General features: G+C 37.9%; 1 protein-coding gene across 1 annotated transcript in view; it reads right to left on the bottom strand.

Annotated features, from left to right (window-relative positions):
• Nucleotides 1-15395, bottom strand: part of luzp2 (leucine zipper protein 2) — a 141736-nt gene that overhangs the window by 27174 nt on the left and 99167 nt on the right. The window contains exons 5-7 of the mRNA XM_077194526.1: nt 11765-11827; nt 7379-7441; nt 281-343 (exon numbers count right to left, since the gene is read on the bottom strand). Of these exons, the coding sequence (XP_077050641.1) occupies nt 281-343; nt 7379-7441; nt 11765-11827 (189 nt within the window). The remainder of the gene's footprint in view (nt 1-280; nt 344-7378; nt 7442-11764; nt 11828-15395) is intronic.

The following is a 15395-nucleotide window of genomic DNA, read 5'->3' as shown; positions in this document are numbered from 1 at the left end:
ATATAAGGACAAGCTGAAAATTCCTGTTTCAATAGTACAGTAAACACGTCGACACTCATAGAACTGCTCATCAAGAGATTACATGCGGTACATCTGGTGATGTGGCCTGACATTGTTAACTAAATCCTAAATATATTATGAATGGTTACAGTAACAAGACAACACACAATAGCGTTAAGCTTCAGACCTGTGGTTAAACTGCAGGTAAAATCATCTTTTTACGCCCCTGCGCATCATGCAAGGGTACAGTAATCACACATCCTCTTTGTTTGGTTCTTACCTTAAAAATTAAATCCTTTTTGCCATACCTCAGCTCTTTCAGTTGGGCTTGGATTTTTTTGGACTGCAAAAAGAAGATAAGAGAGAATGTGCGTTAGCTTATTCAAATAGTAAAATTGGTTTTAGATTGTGTAGCGGGCTTTTTGTGGCCGTGCCGAAGTGTTCCTTTGTGTCCCTTGCTGGGCAAAGCTCCAATTCAAAGGAGAGACCGTCACTGAGCAAGAAAATATAAAACTCTTCCCTTCAGTGGACTGCAGGGACCACGCGAACACATTAACACATCAACACACACTCGCACAATCACACTCACTCCATGCTATGGCATTGTCTTGGCTTGCTGCCTGTGGATTGCTGCCATAGTTGTAAACATTCACGGAACACACGCACACACACTTCTCTTTCTCTATAGCCACAGTGTCTTCAGTAATCTCTTACTAACTGAAGTGTACAACACCTCCACAAAACTAATGACATTTCATTACTCTCTTCCCCTTAGAGAACCAAAATAACACTTGCGTTTAGTTGTCTACCTTGGCAATTTCCTTTGCTTGGAATGACTGGAAGGTTGAATTTATAATATCGAGTTGGTTGCACTTGAATCTAGCACGAGCACCAAACTAAGTGTGTGTGTGTGTGTGTGTGTGTGTGTGTGTGTGTGTGTGTGTGTGTGTGTGTGTGTGTGTGTGTGTGTGTGTGTGTGTGTGTGTGTGTGTGGAAAGTTCAGCTTATATATACAGGTCCTTCTCAAAAAATTAGCATATTGTGATAAAGTTCATTATTTTCCATAATGTAATGATAAAAATTTAACTTTCATATATTTTAGATTCATTGCACACCAACTGAAATATTTGCCCTGGGCGACAGTGGCTCAGTGGTTCATGTAGGTTGTCTACAAACCGAAAGGTTGGTGGTTCTATCCCCGGTTCCACCTGACCAAGTGTCGAGGTGTCCATGAGCAAGACACCTAACCCCAGCTGCTCCCGACGAGCTGAGTGGCGCCTTGCATGGCTGACACCGCCGTCGGTGTATGAATGAGTGAGTGAATGGGTGAATGAGAGGCATATATGTAAAGCGCTTTGGTGGCCATTGGGTCTGTGAAAGCGCTATATAAATGCAGTCCAACTGAAATATTTCAGGTCTTTTATTGTTTTAATACTGATGATTTTGGCATACAGCTCATGAAAACCCAAAATTCTTATCTCAAAAAATTAGCATATCATGAAAAGGGTCTCTAAACGAGCTATTAACCTAATCATCTGAATCAACTTATTAACTCTAAACACCTGCAAAAGATTCCTGAGGCTTTTAAAAACTCCCAGCCTGTTTCATTACTCAAAACCGCAATCATGGGTAAGACTGCAGACCTGACTGCTGTCCAGAAGGCCATCATTGACACCCTCAAGCAAGAGGGTAAGATACAGAAAGAAATTTCTGAACAAATAGGCTGTTCCCAGAGTGCTGTATCAAGGCACCTCAGTGGGAAGTCTGTGGGAAGGAAAAAGTGTGGCAAAAAACGCTGCACAACGAGAAGAGGTGACCGGACCCTGAGGAAGATTGTGGAGAAGGACCGATTCCAGACCTTGGGTGACCTGCGGAAGCAGTGGACTGAGTCTGGAGTAGAAACATCCAGTTTCTACAAAATCTCCTGATCAATGCAGCTAGCTATCAGGAGATTTGGGAGCACTTCATGCTTCCATCTGCAGAAAAGCTTTATGGAGGTGATGATTTCATTTTTCAGCACGACCTGGCACATGCTCACAGTGCCAAAACCACTGGTAAATGGTTTACTGACCATGCTATTACTGTGCTCAATTGGCCTGCCAACTCTCCTGACCTGAACCCCATAGAGAATATGTGGGATATTGTGAAGAGAAAGTTGAGAGACGCAAGACCCAACACTCTGGATGAGCTTAAGGCCGCTATCGAAGCATCCTGGGCCTCCATAACACCTCAGCAGTGCCACAGGCTGATTGCCTCCATGCCACGCCACATTGAAGCAGTCATTTCTGCAAAAGGATTCCCGACCAAGTATTGACTATTGGGTGCATAACTGAACATAATTATTTGAAGGTTGACTTTTTTTGTAAAAACACTTCTTTTATTGGTCGGATGAAATATGCTAATTTTTTGAGATGGGAATTTTGGGTTTTCATGAGCTGTATGCCAAAATCATCAGTATTAAAACAATAAAAGACCTGAAATATTTCAGTTGGTGTGCAATGAATCTAAAATATATGAAAGTTACATTTTTATCATTACATTATGGAAAATAATTAACTTTATCACAATATGCTAATTTTTTGAGAAGGACCTGTATATATATATATATAATGGAAGTTTGAGATCCAAGATGGCGCCGCTGTGTTTGGCAAGCCGTCGGTCGCTCTTCCTATTGTGGATTATTTTCAGTATTTTCTGCTTCTCTGTGATCAAAACGTGGCCTACAACTTTTATTTATGATCGGCAAATGTTGCTAGATTGAAAACTTCAGTCATTAATATTAATAAGGATTTATGGAGCGGTTCTCACTCGTTCTCCTCACCACCTTGGATGAATATCCCGGAGCACCTGTGCCGGCACACCTCTAATCTTCTTCGCAAAAAACGCCGTAGAAGACGAGGCAAACGAGGAGGTGCCGCTACTAGATTGAAAGCCAGAGTGAATTTTCTGTCTGCTGTGCTGCACGGGATCTATCTTACCGGAGTCGTTGGATTCGGCCTATTGTTCCTGACTCCCTCAATGTTTCTATGGTGTGTCTACTTCCCCGGGCTCGTCGAGGTGGAGTGAACCCTCAGTTTCTGCGCTGACTAAACAGAGGGATTCAACCTGACAGCGATTCTCTGCCGCCAAGGATGGCATTACTTAACGTGCGATCCTTGGTAAATAAGACTTTCATTTTACATGACTTTTTTATTTCACAAAATCTGGATGTCCTGTTTATGACGGAAACCTGGACTAAATTGGGGGACTCAAGTCCTTTTTCTGAACTTGTTCCCCAAAATTGCTCATTTTTTAATTCTCCAGGACACTACGGTCGCGGGGGAGGTTTGGCCGTTGTTTTTAAAAACTCTTTTCAAGGCCGCTTTATTCCGACAGACGCTTACACAAGCTTTGAGGTTAAAATGTCCTTAATGAACACGGAAACTCCAGTACTATGCGCAGTTGTTTACCGGCCCCCACAGTTCAACAATCTATTTCTGAGCGAATTTGCGAACTTTTTAGGGAATGTAGTAGCAATATATGACCGAATTTTACTGCTTGGTGATTTTAACATTCATATCTGTTGTCCTAATAAGCTGCTAACCAAAGATTTTTGTAATCTATTGAATTCTCTTGATTTTTCTCAATATGTACAATGTCCTACGCATGTTCATGGTCACATCTTGTACTTGGTCTTTGCTCATGGATTTTCTATCACAGATATGGACATAAGAGACAATGGATTTTCTGATCATAAATCCGTTACTTTTACAACTGCCCTATCTTGTCGATCAAATACGAAACCAGCTCAGACACGTTGGGTTCGTTATTTCTCATCCACAGCTAGTGAGGACTTTTCCACTGCCTATAAAGCAACGAACTACTAACTACGAAACGGATCTCTGAATCCCCGGACGCTGATGCATGTCTAAGTTTATTCAATAATACCTGCTTGGACATTGTTAATATCATTGCTCCTTTAAAATATAAACGTTCTATAAAAAAATGTTCACCTTGGGTTAATGACTCTATCCGCCCACTCCACTTTTCGACAAAAGTGTAGACGAGCAGAACGCAAATGGCTCAAGGATCGACTGCAGGTGTCATATGATATCTTGAGAGAATCTCTTCATGCTTTCCAGAAAGCTGTCAAGTCTGCCAAATCAAAATATCTTGCAGAAATCGTCTCCAAAAATCAGCATAGACCAAGAATTTTATTTTCCACCATTGACTCTGTTTTAAACCCTGTGGCTGATGCTTTCCCCACTGTGTCTTACTCTTTATGTGAAAATTGTGCATCTTTTTTTATCACAAAGATAAGAAGGTTAAGACCAGAAACAACGCAGAGCTCTCCTGTTTTCCGTGCAGTGCCTAGGTGCCCAGCTACATGGAGCATTTTTGATCTCATTTCATTAACTACCTGCAAAGACATTGTTGAACATCTTAAACCTACTTCTTGTCCTAATGGTACTATTCCGTCATACTTTTTTAAGCAAATTATCGATATCATAGGGCCTGATCTCCTATTTTTTATCAACTTTTGTTTGAACACTGGTATGCTACCAGATTGCTTAAAACATGCCACAGTCACTCCCCTATTGAAAAAACCTAATCTCGATACATCTGATTTAAGTAACTTCAGACCTATTTCTAATCTTCCATTTATTTCGAAAATCCTGGAAAAGGTCGTTCTCAATCAATTACATTCCTACATGAGTACAAATTCATTATATGATACTTTCCAGTCAGGATTTAGGAAACTGCATAGTACTGAATCCGCTTTACTGAAAGCCACTAATGATATTATGCTGGCTACGGATACTGGGAGTGCTGTTGCCCTGGTCCTCTTAGATCTGAGCTCTGCCTTTGATATGGTCGATCACTCAACCCTTATTATTAGACTGAAATATTTAGGCATTCATGGCACTGTTTTAAATTGGTTTCAGTCTTTTTTAACTAATAGAACATTCTCTGTATGTATTGAAAACTGCACTTCTTCAGCAGCACATCTTTCCTGCGGTGTACCTCAGGGATCAATTCTAGCTCCGATGTTATTCTCTCTTTATCTGTTACCACTGGGTTCTATTTTCTCTAAACACGGAGTGTCATTTCATTTATATGCCGACGACACCCAATTGTACTTTCCATTTAAGCAAAACAACTCAAGTTCTTTAGAAGTCCTTCTTGCGTGTTTTCAGGAAGTGAAGCTATGGCTTACACAATTTTTTTTTAGCTCTTAATGAAAACAAAACTGAAGTAATACTGTTTGGACCAAATGATCGCTACGACTCTGGTACATTAGATCTTGATGAGTTAAATCCTCATGTTACGTCATCAGTAAAAAATCTAGGTTTCCTGTTCGATTCAGGCCTTAAGTTTGATCAACAAATTAACTCTGTTGTTAAATCCTGTTTCTTTCACTTACGACGTCTCGCAAAAGTAAAATCTCTTCTCTCTTCTAAGAATTTCGAAATAGTCATTCATGCATTTGTCACTTCACGACTAGAATATTGTAATTCACTCTATTTTGGAGCTAACCAATCATCAATTGGGCGCCTTCAATTAGTACAAAATGCTGCTGCCAGGCTGCTGACTGGTAGTCGAAAGTTCGATCACATTACCCCGATCCTAACTTCTCTAAATTGGATACCAGTTACAAAGAAAATAGAGTTCAAAATTTTAATTTTTGTTTTTAAATCATTACACGGCCTAGCACCGGGGTACCTATCGGACCTATTATACTACCACAATCCACCCAGGTCACTTAGGTCTAGTAACCTTGGATTGCTCTCTGTACGTCGATCGAGACTGAAACATCGAGGTGACCGAGCCTTTGAAATAGCAGGCCCCAAATTATGGAATTCACTACTATTATCAATTAGAACAGAGTCGTCAGTTGCCACCTTCAAATCAAAGCTTAAAAGACACTTTCTTAATGCTGATTCTTAATCTACTTTCTTAACCTGTAACTGTATTGTATTCTATGTGTTATTTATTTTAGTATCCCTGTATTCATACTGACTGCACTTGCAATTTTACTATATCTTTGTATTGATTATTTTGTCCTGTTCAGCACTTTGGTCAACCATGGGTTGTTTTTAAATGTGCTCTACAAATAAATAATGATGATGATGAAACCATTCATAAGCATCAAGAATAGAAAGGCCAGATTAGACTTTGCCAAACAACATCTAAAAAAGCTTGACCAGTTCTGGAAAAGCATTCTTTGGACAGGTGAAACTAAGATCAACCTGTACCAAAGTGACAGGACGAAAAAAGTATGGAGAATGCTTGGAACAGCTCAAGATCCAAAGCATATACATCATCTGTAACACAATGTTGGAGGCAGTGTGATGGCTTGGGCATGCATAGCTTCCAGTGGCACTGGATCACTGGTGTTTATTGATGAAGTGACAGAAGACAGAAGCAGCCGGATGGATTCTGAAGTGTATAGGAATATACTGTCTGCCCAGATTAAGCCGAATGCAGCAAAGTTGATTGGACGGCGCTTCACAGTAGATGGACAATGATCCAAAACACACTGCAAAAGCAACCCAGGAGGGTTTTTTTCAAGGAAAAGAAGTGGAATATTCTGCAATGGCCAAGTCAATCACCTGATCTCAGCCCGATCGAGCATGCATTTCACTTCCCTGAAGGCAAAACTAAAGGCAGAAAGACCCACGAACAAACAAAAACTGACAGCTGCAGTTAAGGCAAAACATCACAAAGCAGGAAACCCAGTCTTTGGTGATGTCCATGGGTTCCAGAATTCAGGATTCTCAACCAAATATTAAAAATGAACATTTTATTTATGATCATATTAATTTGTCCAATTACATTTGAGCCCCTGAAAATGGGGGGACTGTGTATAAAAATGGTTGCAGTTCCTAAAATATTTACTTGATATTTTTGTTCAATCCCTTGATTTAAAGCTGAAAGTCTGCGCTTCAAATTCATCTTGATTGTTTCATATTAATTTTATTCTGCTGGCATACAGAGCCAGAAATATGATAATTGTGCCTGTGTCCAAATATATATGGACCTAACTGTGTCTGTGTGTGTGTCTGTCTGTGTGTCTGTCTGTCTGTGTGTCTGTCTGTCTGTGTGTCTGTCTGTGTGTGTGTTTCAATTTTAAGCAAATGATGGGGATGCAAGACTTTGGAAAAATCGTTCCAAAACGTTTTGTTAATCATGAATCATGAAACATACTATAAATATATTCTATATGTTTCTATATTTTTGGAACTTGCATTCAAAATCAAGCGACAAAATCTGAGGGTGTCATGTGAATAGGCGTAAATAGGCCTCAATATAATTGGCCTGAAGCTTGATGGATAAAGTATAAATGCTGCCAAATTTCCTACTGTGTTTGTGTGTGCAACAGTCCGACGCAACATACCTCCTCTGCGTGTATGTCACAGAGCTTGGTCCCCGACAGAAGTTTGTTCTTCAAGCTTTTATTCTGCAAGGCAGGAAAAGGCAATAAACAGAGATATACTATACAGTCGGCTTTGTAACATGAAGCATGAAACAAGCCCCGACGTCTTGTTTTATCTAGGTAAATACACTCCGTTTAATGGTACCCTGTCCCTGCAGACAAAAGCCATGCTTCAACTGTTTCCATAGAGCTCATTCTGACAGTTCCCTCACAAGCTTATTGAAGCTCAAGGTGACCCAGGAGTATATGCCTCATTTCTGTAATAACCTGCAGTGGATGTCTTTATGGAAATAGATGATGGTAGATTAAGAATCAATACAGAGATGATGGTGGTGCTGAGTTTAATCTAGTGCTTTCCTCCACCTCCTCCTCTGTTTTCCTCTCTGTTCGGGTCCTTTTGCTTTTATTTTTCCCCTCATTATTTCTCTTTCTCAGCTTCAATTTCTCACTTCCTTTGTCTCTATGTTGCTCTCAGATGCAAATGTACATGATTTTACTTCCAATGTCACCCATATTCAGACCTACCAGTATTTCACAGGACTTTTTTCTGATAATTGCAGCCCAAAAAAAACAACAATGTTCTGACTTTCTAGGGGCTTTTCAGTCCCACTTTATATTAAGTGGCTTTAAGTACTATGTATTTACATCAAAAAATAAGTACAATGTACTTATTGTGTTTATGTTGTATTATAAACACTTTTGCTGCTATTGAGGTGTGATACGGATAAGATTAGGGACATTTGGTGGTATGGGTAAGTTTAAGGTGTAAGGGAAGGGTCAACAGTGTAATTATACATGTAATTACATCTGTAATTACATGCAGGTATTTTCTAAAAAATAAGTACAATGTAAAAACATGTATGTACACAATAAGTCCATTGTATCAAATCATTAATTTCAATGTAAGTACATTGTACTTAATATAAAGTGGGACCGGCTTTTCTCCTAAATTGTGATGCTGCTGTGGTATTTTTGGTGTTGTTTTGCAGAGAAAACCCATCAGCAACCATGCAATTAGAGTTAGTGACAGTTGACGTACAATTACCTTTAATTGTTTTAGAGCATAACAACAGTACACATTGAAATATCAAGACAAAAATGCATTAGCTTTTTCTGTATTCAGCGTAAACAGAGAGATCATGTTAACAAAACCTTGAGTCATTAACACAAAAACTTCAGTCATTAACACAAATTGACAGTTAGGTTGTGAGAGTTCTGTAAATTATTTTCTATAGACACAACAGGTATAATTAATTTAATGTCATACATCCATTCTCATTCCGTAAGGTTCATTAAAGTCCCCCTGCAGTCAATGATTAAAGAATCATCTTTGATTATCAAAATTACATATTTAAATGTTTTTTTCCTGTGAAAATAATTTCTTCATGCCTTAAAATAGCTTGAATGTAACTCTACACCTCTGCTTCATTTAGTATACGTGGAAGCATGAAAATGCAAATGAGTCCACGCCTCCACTCACAGCAGCTCAGACTTCCTGATCCTGTAGTAAACGCTACACAATAGCAAGTGGAACTATTGGTTTAGTGCAGCCATATATATTTGAACCAGAAACCGTTTCAGAAGAGGAAGACAAGTCTACAAGTCGATGTATCAGAATGATAATGCGTTTTATGTATCATTCTCTACAACATCAGACACATAACGGTAACTGATTAGCCTTTGGCTTGACTACGTTATCAAACAGCTAATAATGTTACAGAAACCATATTACTGTTCACCACCTCAGAGTCAGACATGATTTTGATAGTCCAGCTATTGTTTCTAATTTGTGGCACACAAATGGGAAACACTTTTGGAGTTTCAAAGTCGTCATCTTTGTGTGTTGTGTTCTTTAACGGTCCCCCTAGAAGCAAAGTCGTCATCTTTGTGTGTTGTGTTCTTTAACGGTCCCCCTAGAAGCAAAGTCGTTGTGATGCCAAACTCCCTTATGGAAGAGATCGTGTTTACGAATGTGACAATGAGTGCTTATCAGGATCAACTAAACGCTGGATTTTCAAAAGTAGGCTAAATGAAGTATGTGATGTTCACAGCACCATTGTTGCCGTGAACATGCATGATGTACTTGAATGATTTGCACGCCAGTTTAAGGACATCGACTTTACATTTTCACGCCCCTAAACATAACACTGAACAAATCAAACTGTGATTGGTTGCTTTACGTGTAGGTCAAACAGCCTCTTGGCCAATGAAAGCTGCGATGGAGTCCAGACCTGTCTGAAGATCTGGCTATGTGAGATTTAAGGGTGGGTTAAGGGGTAAAGGAAGGGTCAAAAGTGTAATTGTAGATGTCATTAGAGAAATTGGTAACACTTTATTTTGATAGTCCACTTTAGACATTCAACTAAGTATAAGTAACTTTTCAGCAACATGCCAACTAACTATCATTAGAGTATTAGTAGACTGTCTGCTTAATATCATTTTGTTGGTCCCCCAACAGATGTAGTTGCTAAGTTACTTATAGTCAGTAGAACAAGTCAACTTGTTCTCCTAACCCGAACCCTAACAGCTAACCCTAACCTAACAGTCTTGTACAGTCTACTAATACTCTAATGACAGTTAGTTGACATGTAGTTAAAAAGTTACTTATAGTTAGTAGAATGTCTAAAGTGACTATCGAAATAAAGTGTAACCCAGAAAGGAATTATAGCCGTAATTACATGTAGGTATTTCTTAACTATAAGTAAAATGTAAAAACTTGTATACAAGTGCATTGTATCAAATGATTCATTTAAATGTTAGTACAGAGTATTTAAAGAAACTTAATATAAAGTGGGTCCAAAAAGGTTTAAAAATGAAGTGGCAGTGACGTCTTTTTGTAGACGCATGCAAGACATAATGAGACGCCCTTCAGAGTGTTGATTCCCTGTCAAGTTTGTGTTTTTTTGGCAGAAAATTGGTGAAAATGAGACTAAATTGCATGCTATCACAAATAAAATGGGTGCTGAATTTGGTTGAATTTCGCACCATTTGATTGCATCAGTCTAAGTGCAGTTTTCACTGTATTGCGCCAAATTGTGAAATTCTTTCATGTTTCATTCTTTCATGCAGAAATTGTCAGTGTTTCACTCATTTCCACCAAGTGGCGTTTGATAGAAAATTTCAAAACAACTAAAAATGGCACAGCTATTATCACAGCAGAGCACTTGCTTTGCACACCATATGTCCAGTACTTCCGTCATTAAGTTAATGCTAGAAGTTCAACAGGCTCTTTTCTACTTTTACTGTAATTACAACTCCTGCTGTGTAACGAGTCACACTGGCCCACGCCAACAGATTGACTGGGGAATATATAATAGCTGCTGGGTCACAGAGGTGTTACATTAAAGTGGCTGTACGTGAAAGAGAAAGAATGAGAAAGGAAAAAGAAAAGAAGGGACATTCTGAGAACAAGTGGAAGGGTGTTTGAGGTAATGAAGCAGAATAGCATTGCAATACGATTCAATGAGGTGGAATTGGCTGAGTATCAAATCCACACACTTGCATCTCAACCTCTCTCTGAAGAAGAACGAGTGCCTAAGTCTGCAAGAAAAATGGCAGCTGTCATTAAAAGTGACACGAGGCTGCCATGCAACAGACTGCGATGACACAGGGATCCACCCAAGCAGATCAGAGTCAAGTCACTTCAAACAACAAGCATGAAAACCAGCCTTAAAGGTACAGTTCACCCAAAAATGAAACTTCTGTCAGACTTTATTCAGGCCCAAACCTGTATGACTCTTCTGTGGGACATAAAAGAAGGTATTTTATTAAAAAAGGGTTTTTGTTTTTTGTCCTTACTATGAAAGCAGTTCCAGACTTTTTTTCATACAGGTTTAGATCGACATAAAGTTGAGTAAATGATGACATCATTTTTTGCGTGAACTATCCCTTTAAATCTTTATTTTGCATTATTGTTATTTTGTAAGTCTATAAAGCTAACTTTAGTGATAAGCTTTTCACCAGTACTTTAACACATTCCCTTGACTTCAGTTGAACTAAGGTGACAATTTAAATTTTATGTTCAATTAAAGACCATTCCACTGCAGACTTTACCTTGAATAACACAGCATATTGCAGTAGTCATAGCATAATTGCTCCATTCATTTATGACCAGCCGTTGGCAAAAACAACTGCTGTGGCTGCATCGTTCTCTTCCTTGATGAATGAAAACATTCAACATTGTTTCATTTAATTGCATTTAATCACACATATCCTGTAAATGCTAGACTATTAAAGTTTTTTTTTCTTTGATGTTCTGAGGCATTATTGCATATATTCAGAATTAATACATTAATAACACTTCCACCTCTTTAAAAATTATAAAGAAAAAATTGTGGTGCTCAGTACCTCTTGCTGAAGGTCTTTGATGATTTTGGTCTTCTTTTCCATCTCCATCTTTAAAAACTTTATCTGTATGGAAGGGAAAAAATATTGCATGTTAAAGCCACAGTAACATTTTATACAGGAAAAAAAATATTTTTAATCTGTTTTAACAAAGAATAAAGTATGCTGTTAAATATAAAGTTTTGGGACAGTAGGATTATTTAAAATGTTTTAAAGTCTTTTTTTTTGTTCACATGCAGCATTTATTTATCAAAATTACAGTAAAAATAATATTGGGAAATATTATTACAATTTAATTTTTTTTTTTTTTTTACTTATGTCTGTTTTTATGTTTATTTTACTGTTTTTAGGTAATTTATTTCTGTGATGCAAAGCTGAATTTTCAGCATCATTACTCCAGTCTTCAATGTCACATGATCCTTTAGAAATCATTCTAATATGATGATTTGGCAAACGAAAATCAAGAAACATATTTCATAATTTAATTTATGAGATTATTTTGAGCCAGACTTGCTTATTAACTGTTGACATGCAAGATGTAATCCAGATTTTTTTAGTAAGTGTTTTATTAACATTTTTAAGAATTATTTATTTGAATGTAAAAATTGTATGATTTAATTACTTAATAGTTTTCCATTAAACTCACTTAAATCCTGCAGTTCCTTCACAAACCTCAGTCTTGGAAACGTAATGTATTATTAAATGCACTTCATGTTGTTAATAACAATTTTTTTTTTAAATATTTTCTTTCTCTTTGTATTTTTAAATAAATCTAGTACAAGATTATCCTTTTCAAATAAATGTGATAAATGAGTTGGGTCAAAAGTAATCTAAAAGTAAAAGTAATCAAACAGTAGATTCAGTCAGTCAGACAGACAGGTAAACAGTCAGATTACATTACCTTAAATGTGTAGTGTAATGGATTATGTTATTAACTACAATTTTTGTCCTGTAATTTGGAATCCGTAACCATCTACTATTTGTTGATATCTCGCGAATTTACATATGATTGCGCGATATAACAGGATGTAGTTTCTATAAACATAACCACAAAACAAGCAACAGTTTGTTTCCATCCAGAGGAGTAGAGGGGAACAACTCTGTGTTGACCTGCTGATCTCCCTTTTTTGTGGAGATTATTGTGATTCTACCATGGGTAAGTACAATATTTATAATTATATAATCAACTTATAAAATGCTAAATGTTTATTTTGGGTTCCTTTTTGAATGTATTGGGAAAGTAGTAGGCTGTGTAAATAAAGTAAACTATTGTTCTTGTTGGAAAAGGAAAAAAGTATAATACAACATCTTCGCCCATTATGACGTTTTCAAGGTGTAGTGCAGGGAAATACGATCCGCCGTGAGCACGGGGTCTTTTATTTAGAAAATTACTGGATGTTTTATTTTGTTTCTGTGCTCGACTTCCTGCGGCGTCAGGAAAAAGAAGAGACTGATATAACTTTGAGAAACATATTAAAACAAGATCAGGAAAAGGATAATAGAGAGGCTTTATTTAAATATTTGGAGAAAACAGGGTTAATAGGATTATTATTATTTATTTTTTTTAAAGCCAGAGGAGCTGAACACGCAGCGCTGGCTTTAACATATAATGTTTTAATATACTGGGTAAAGATGAGGAGTGGGTAGTGGTTAGAGTCTCTGGATCATGTTCACATAGGTGAACAGTAGGTGGCGATAATGCACGAAATTGATGCGAATCGCCAAAAAAAGGAAGAAGAAGAAGAAGAAGACGACGACTTCCTGCGGCGCTCTCCGGCATCCGGCAAAAATAGAAACTCTACGTATCTGCTTCGGAGGGATGTGGTCGCCGGAGCTGGGACGGAGTCGGAACGCAGTCGTTACCCAGTCAGTGAAAATACACATATTGACTTTAATGGAAACCTATTGACTCCGCCGCCGTTCCGGAGCGGATCCGCAGCCGTTCCGCAGTTGGTGGAAATTGGGGGTGAGCAATCTACCCAGCACTGTTCTGAGCCCTATATATTTCATATTTATTTTATTGGTTTATTGGCTTGGTTTGGGGGTTTACAGATTAAAAATAAAGGAAGAAGGAAATGGAATAACAAAGGTAGATCAGATCTTACTGTACATTTCCTGTATAACCGCGATGTAAATTCATGAAAACCTCAATCATATTTATCCCTCATGAATTCAAATGAAAAGAGAACCATGTAAAAAAAATTAAACGCGTCTCTTTGTAGAATACAAATGTGGAAGTGAGAGTTCCCAAAAGAATACAGAGCGTGGTACAAACAGCCAGAAAGAATCCGAAGTGTTTACGGCCCTGAGGGTGAACCGCAACACCAATCAAATAGAACGTTCCAGTATTGCTCCTTATTCACCCAGCTCAGCCCTGAATGTCAAACTACCTCAACTCGCAAACTCTCTCTCTCCTCCCTCCAGCCACGGCAGACACTGTGGAAAAATAACAGCACATCTAAATACTGAAGCCGAGCAGCTGTGCGCATTTCCAGACAATACGCCAGTGTAGCTGCAGGTGGATTCGTTCTGATTAGCAATTTAATTGAATTCAGTCCAAGTTCATATATTGATATGCTGCAGTCAATGCATAGATATTTTTTCAATCTTGTTTTTTTTGTATGTTTTTTTTTTTTGGATTACAATAGAACGGTATCTTGTTTCTCATTTCCTGGTTTCACGCGGCTTTGTTTGTGAACTACATGCATCCTGAGTCTTTTCTATCCTGAGTGTCTTCACTAAACATGTTTTGATTCAAATACTTCAAAGGGTTTATATCAGATTAAGGTTCATGAATAATGTAATTTGTGTTCTTAAAAGAATCTTAAAATGATAGTTTACTAAAATTTCATACAAAAAAAAGTTCTGTCATAATTTATACACTCTCATGTCTTTTCAAATTCCTTCCTTTTTGACAAAAAAACTAACAAACAAAATAAACAACACTAAGACATATATCAAAAATATCAAAGAAAGTCAATGACATGACGGTGAATAAATGATGCTAAAACAGTCTCTCAGTGCACAAGTTTTGAATATGCAGTTAAATTAAGATGATATGGACCTTATTTATTTTGCCAAAACTCTGGACTCAACGGCTCAACATTATGGCCAGTTAATATAAAGGTTAGCATAAAAAGACACTTACAGGCAAACAAAAGGTCACAGCTCGTTGGGCCGCTTCAACAGCAGTGCAAAATGTTAACATTCCCCAAACTGAACGGGCACATTGTTGCAGCTTGTGAATATATCTGGGGTTGTGAATCAGCTTTGCTCTCTGTAATTGGTGTCAATTGGTGGTGAACTATTCACAGAATGGAAAGAATGGCCAGAGCTGGTGAAATGCTAATTCTGAGAGATTCATTCTCATTCCGAACACGAGCCCCTGTGCCTCTATCCCCCGCAGAACGGCACAGACACACAGATGAAACAAGAAAAGTTGCATGCAGATAATTGTGTATCTCTTCCAGAGACAGCAAGGTGCTTCCTACAGTTTTCCATAATTACTGTAACATAACTCTTCCATACCTAAAGGTAAATGCCTAAAATAGAAGAGCCTCTCTATATGGCCCCTCCATGCCATCTCACTGACTTCAATGAGGATTCTAGAGTTTTCCTGGTAATTCGTTTGGAA

The sequence above is a fragment of the Siphateles boraxobius genome, unplaced genomic scaffold (assembly GCF_051911475.1).
Source record: "Siphateles boraxobius isolate OS27281-9 unplaced genomic scaffold, OSU_SipBor_1 32, whole genome shotgun sequence".
NCBI classification, from domain to species: Eukaryota; Metazoa; Chordata; class Actinopteri; order Cypriniformes; family Leuciscidae; genus Siphateles; species Siphateles boraxobius.
Note: the sequence above shows the minus strand (reverse complement) of the source record. Positions and strands in the feature narration are given on the sequence as shown.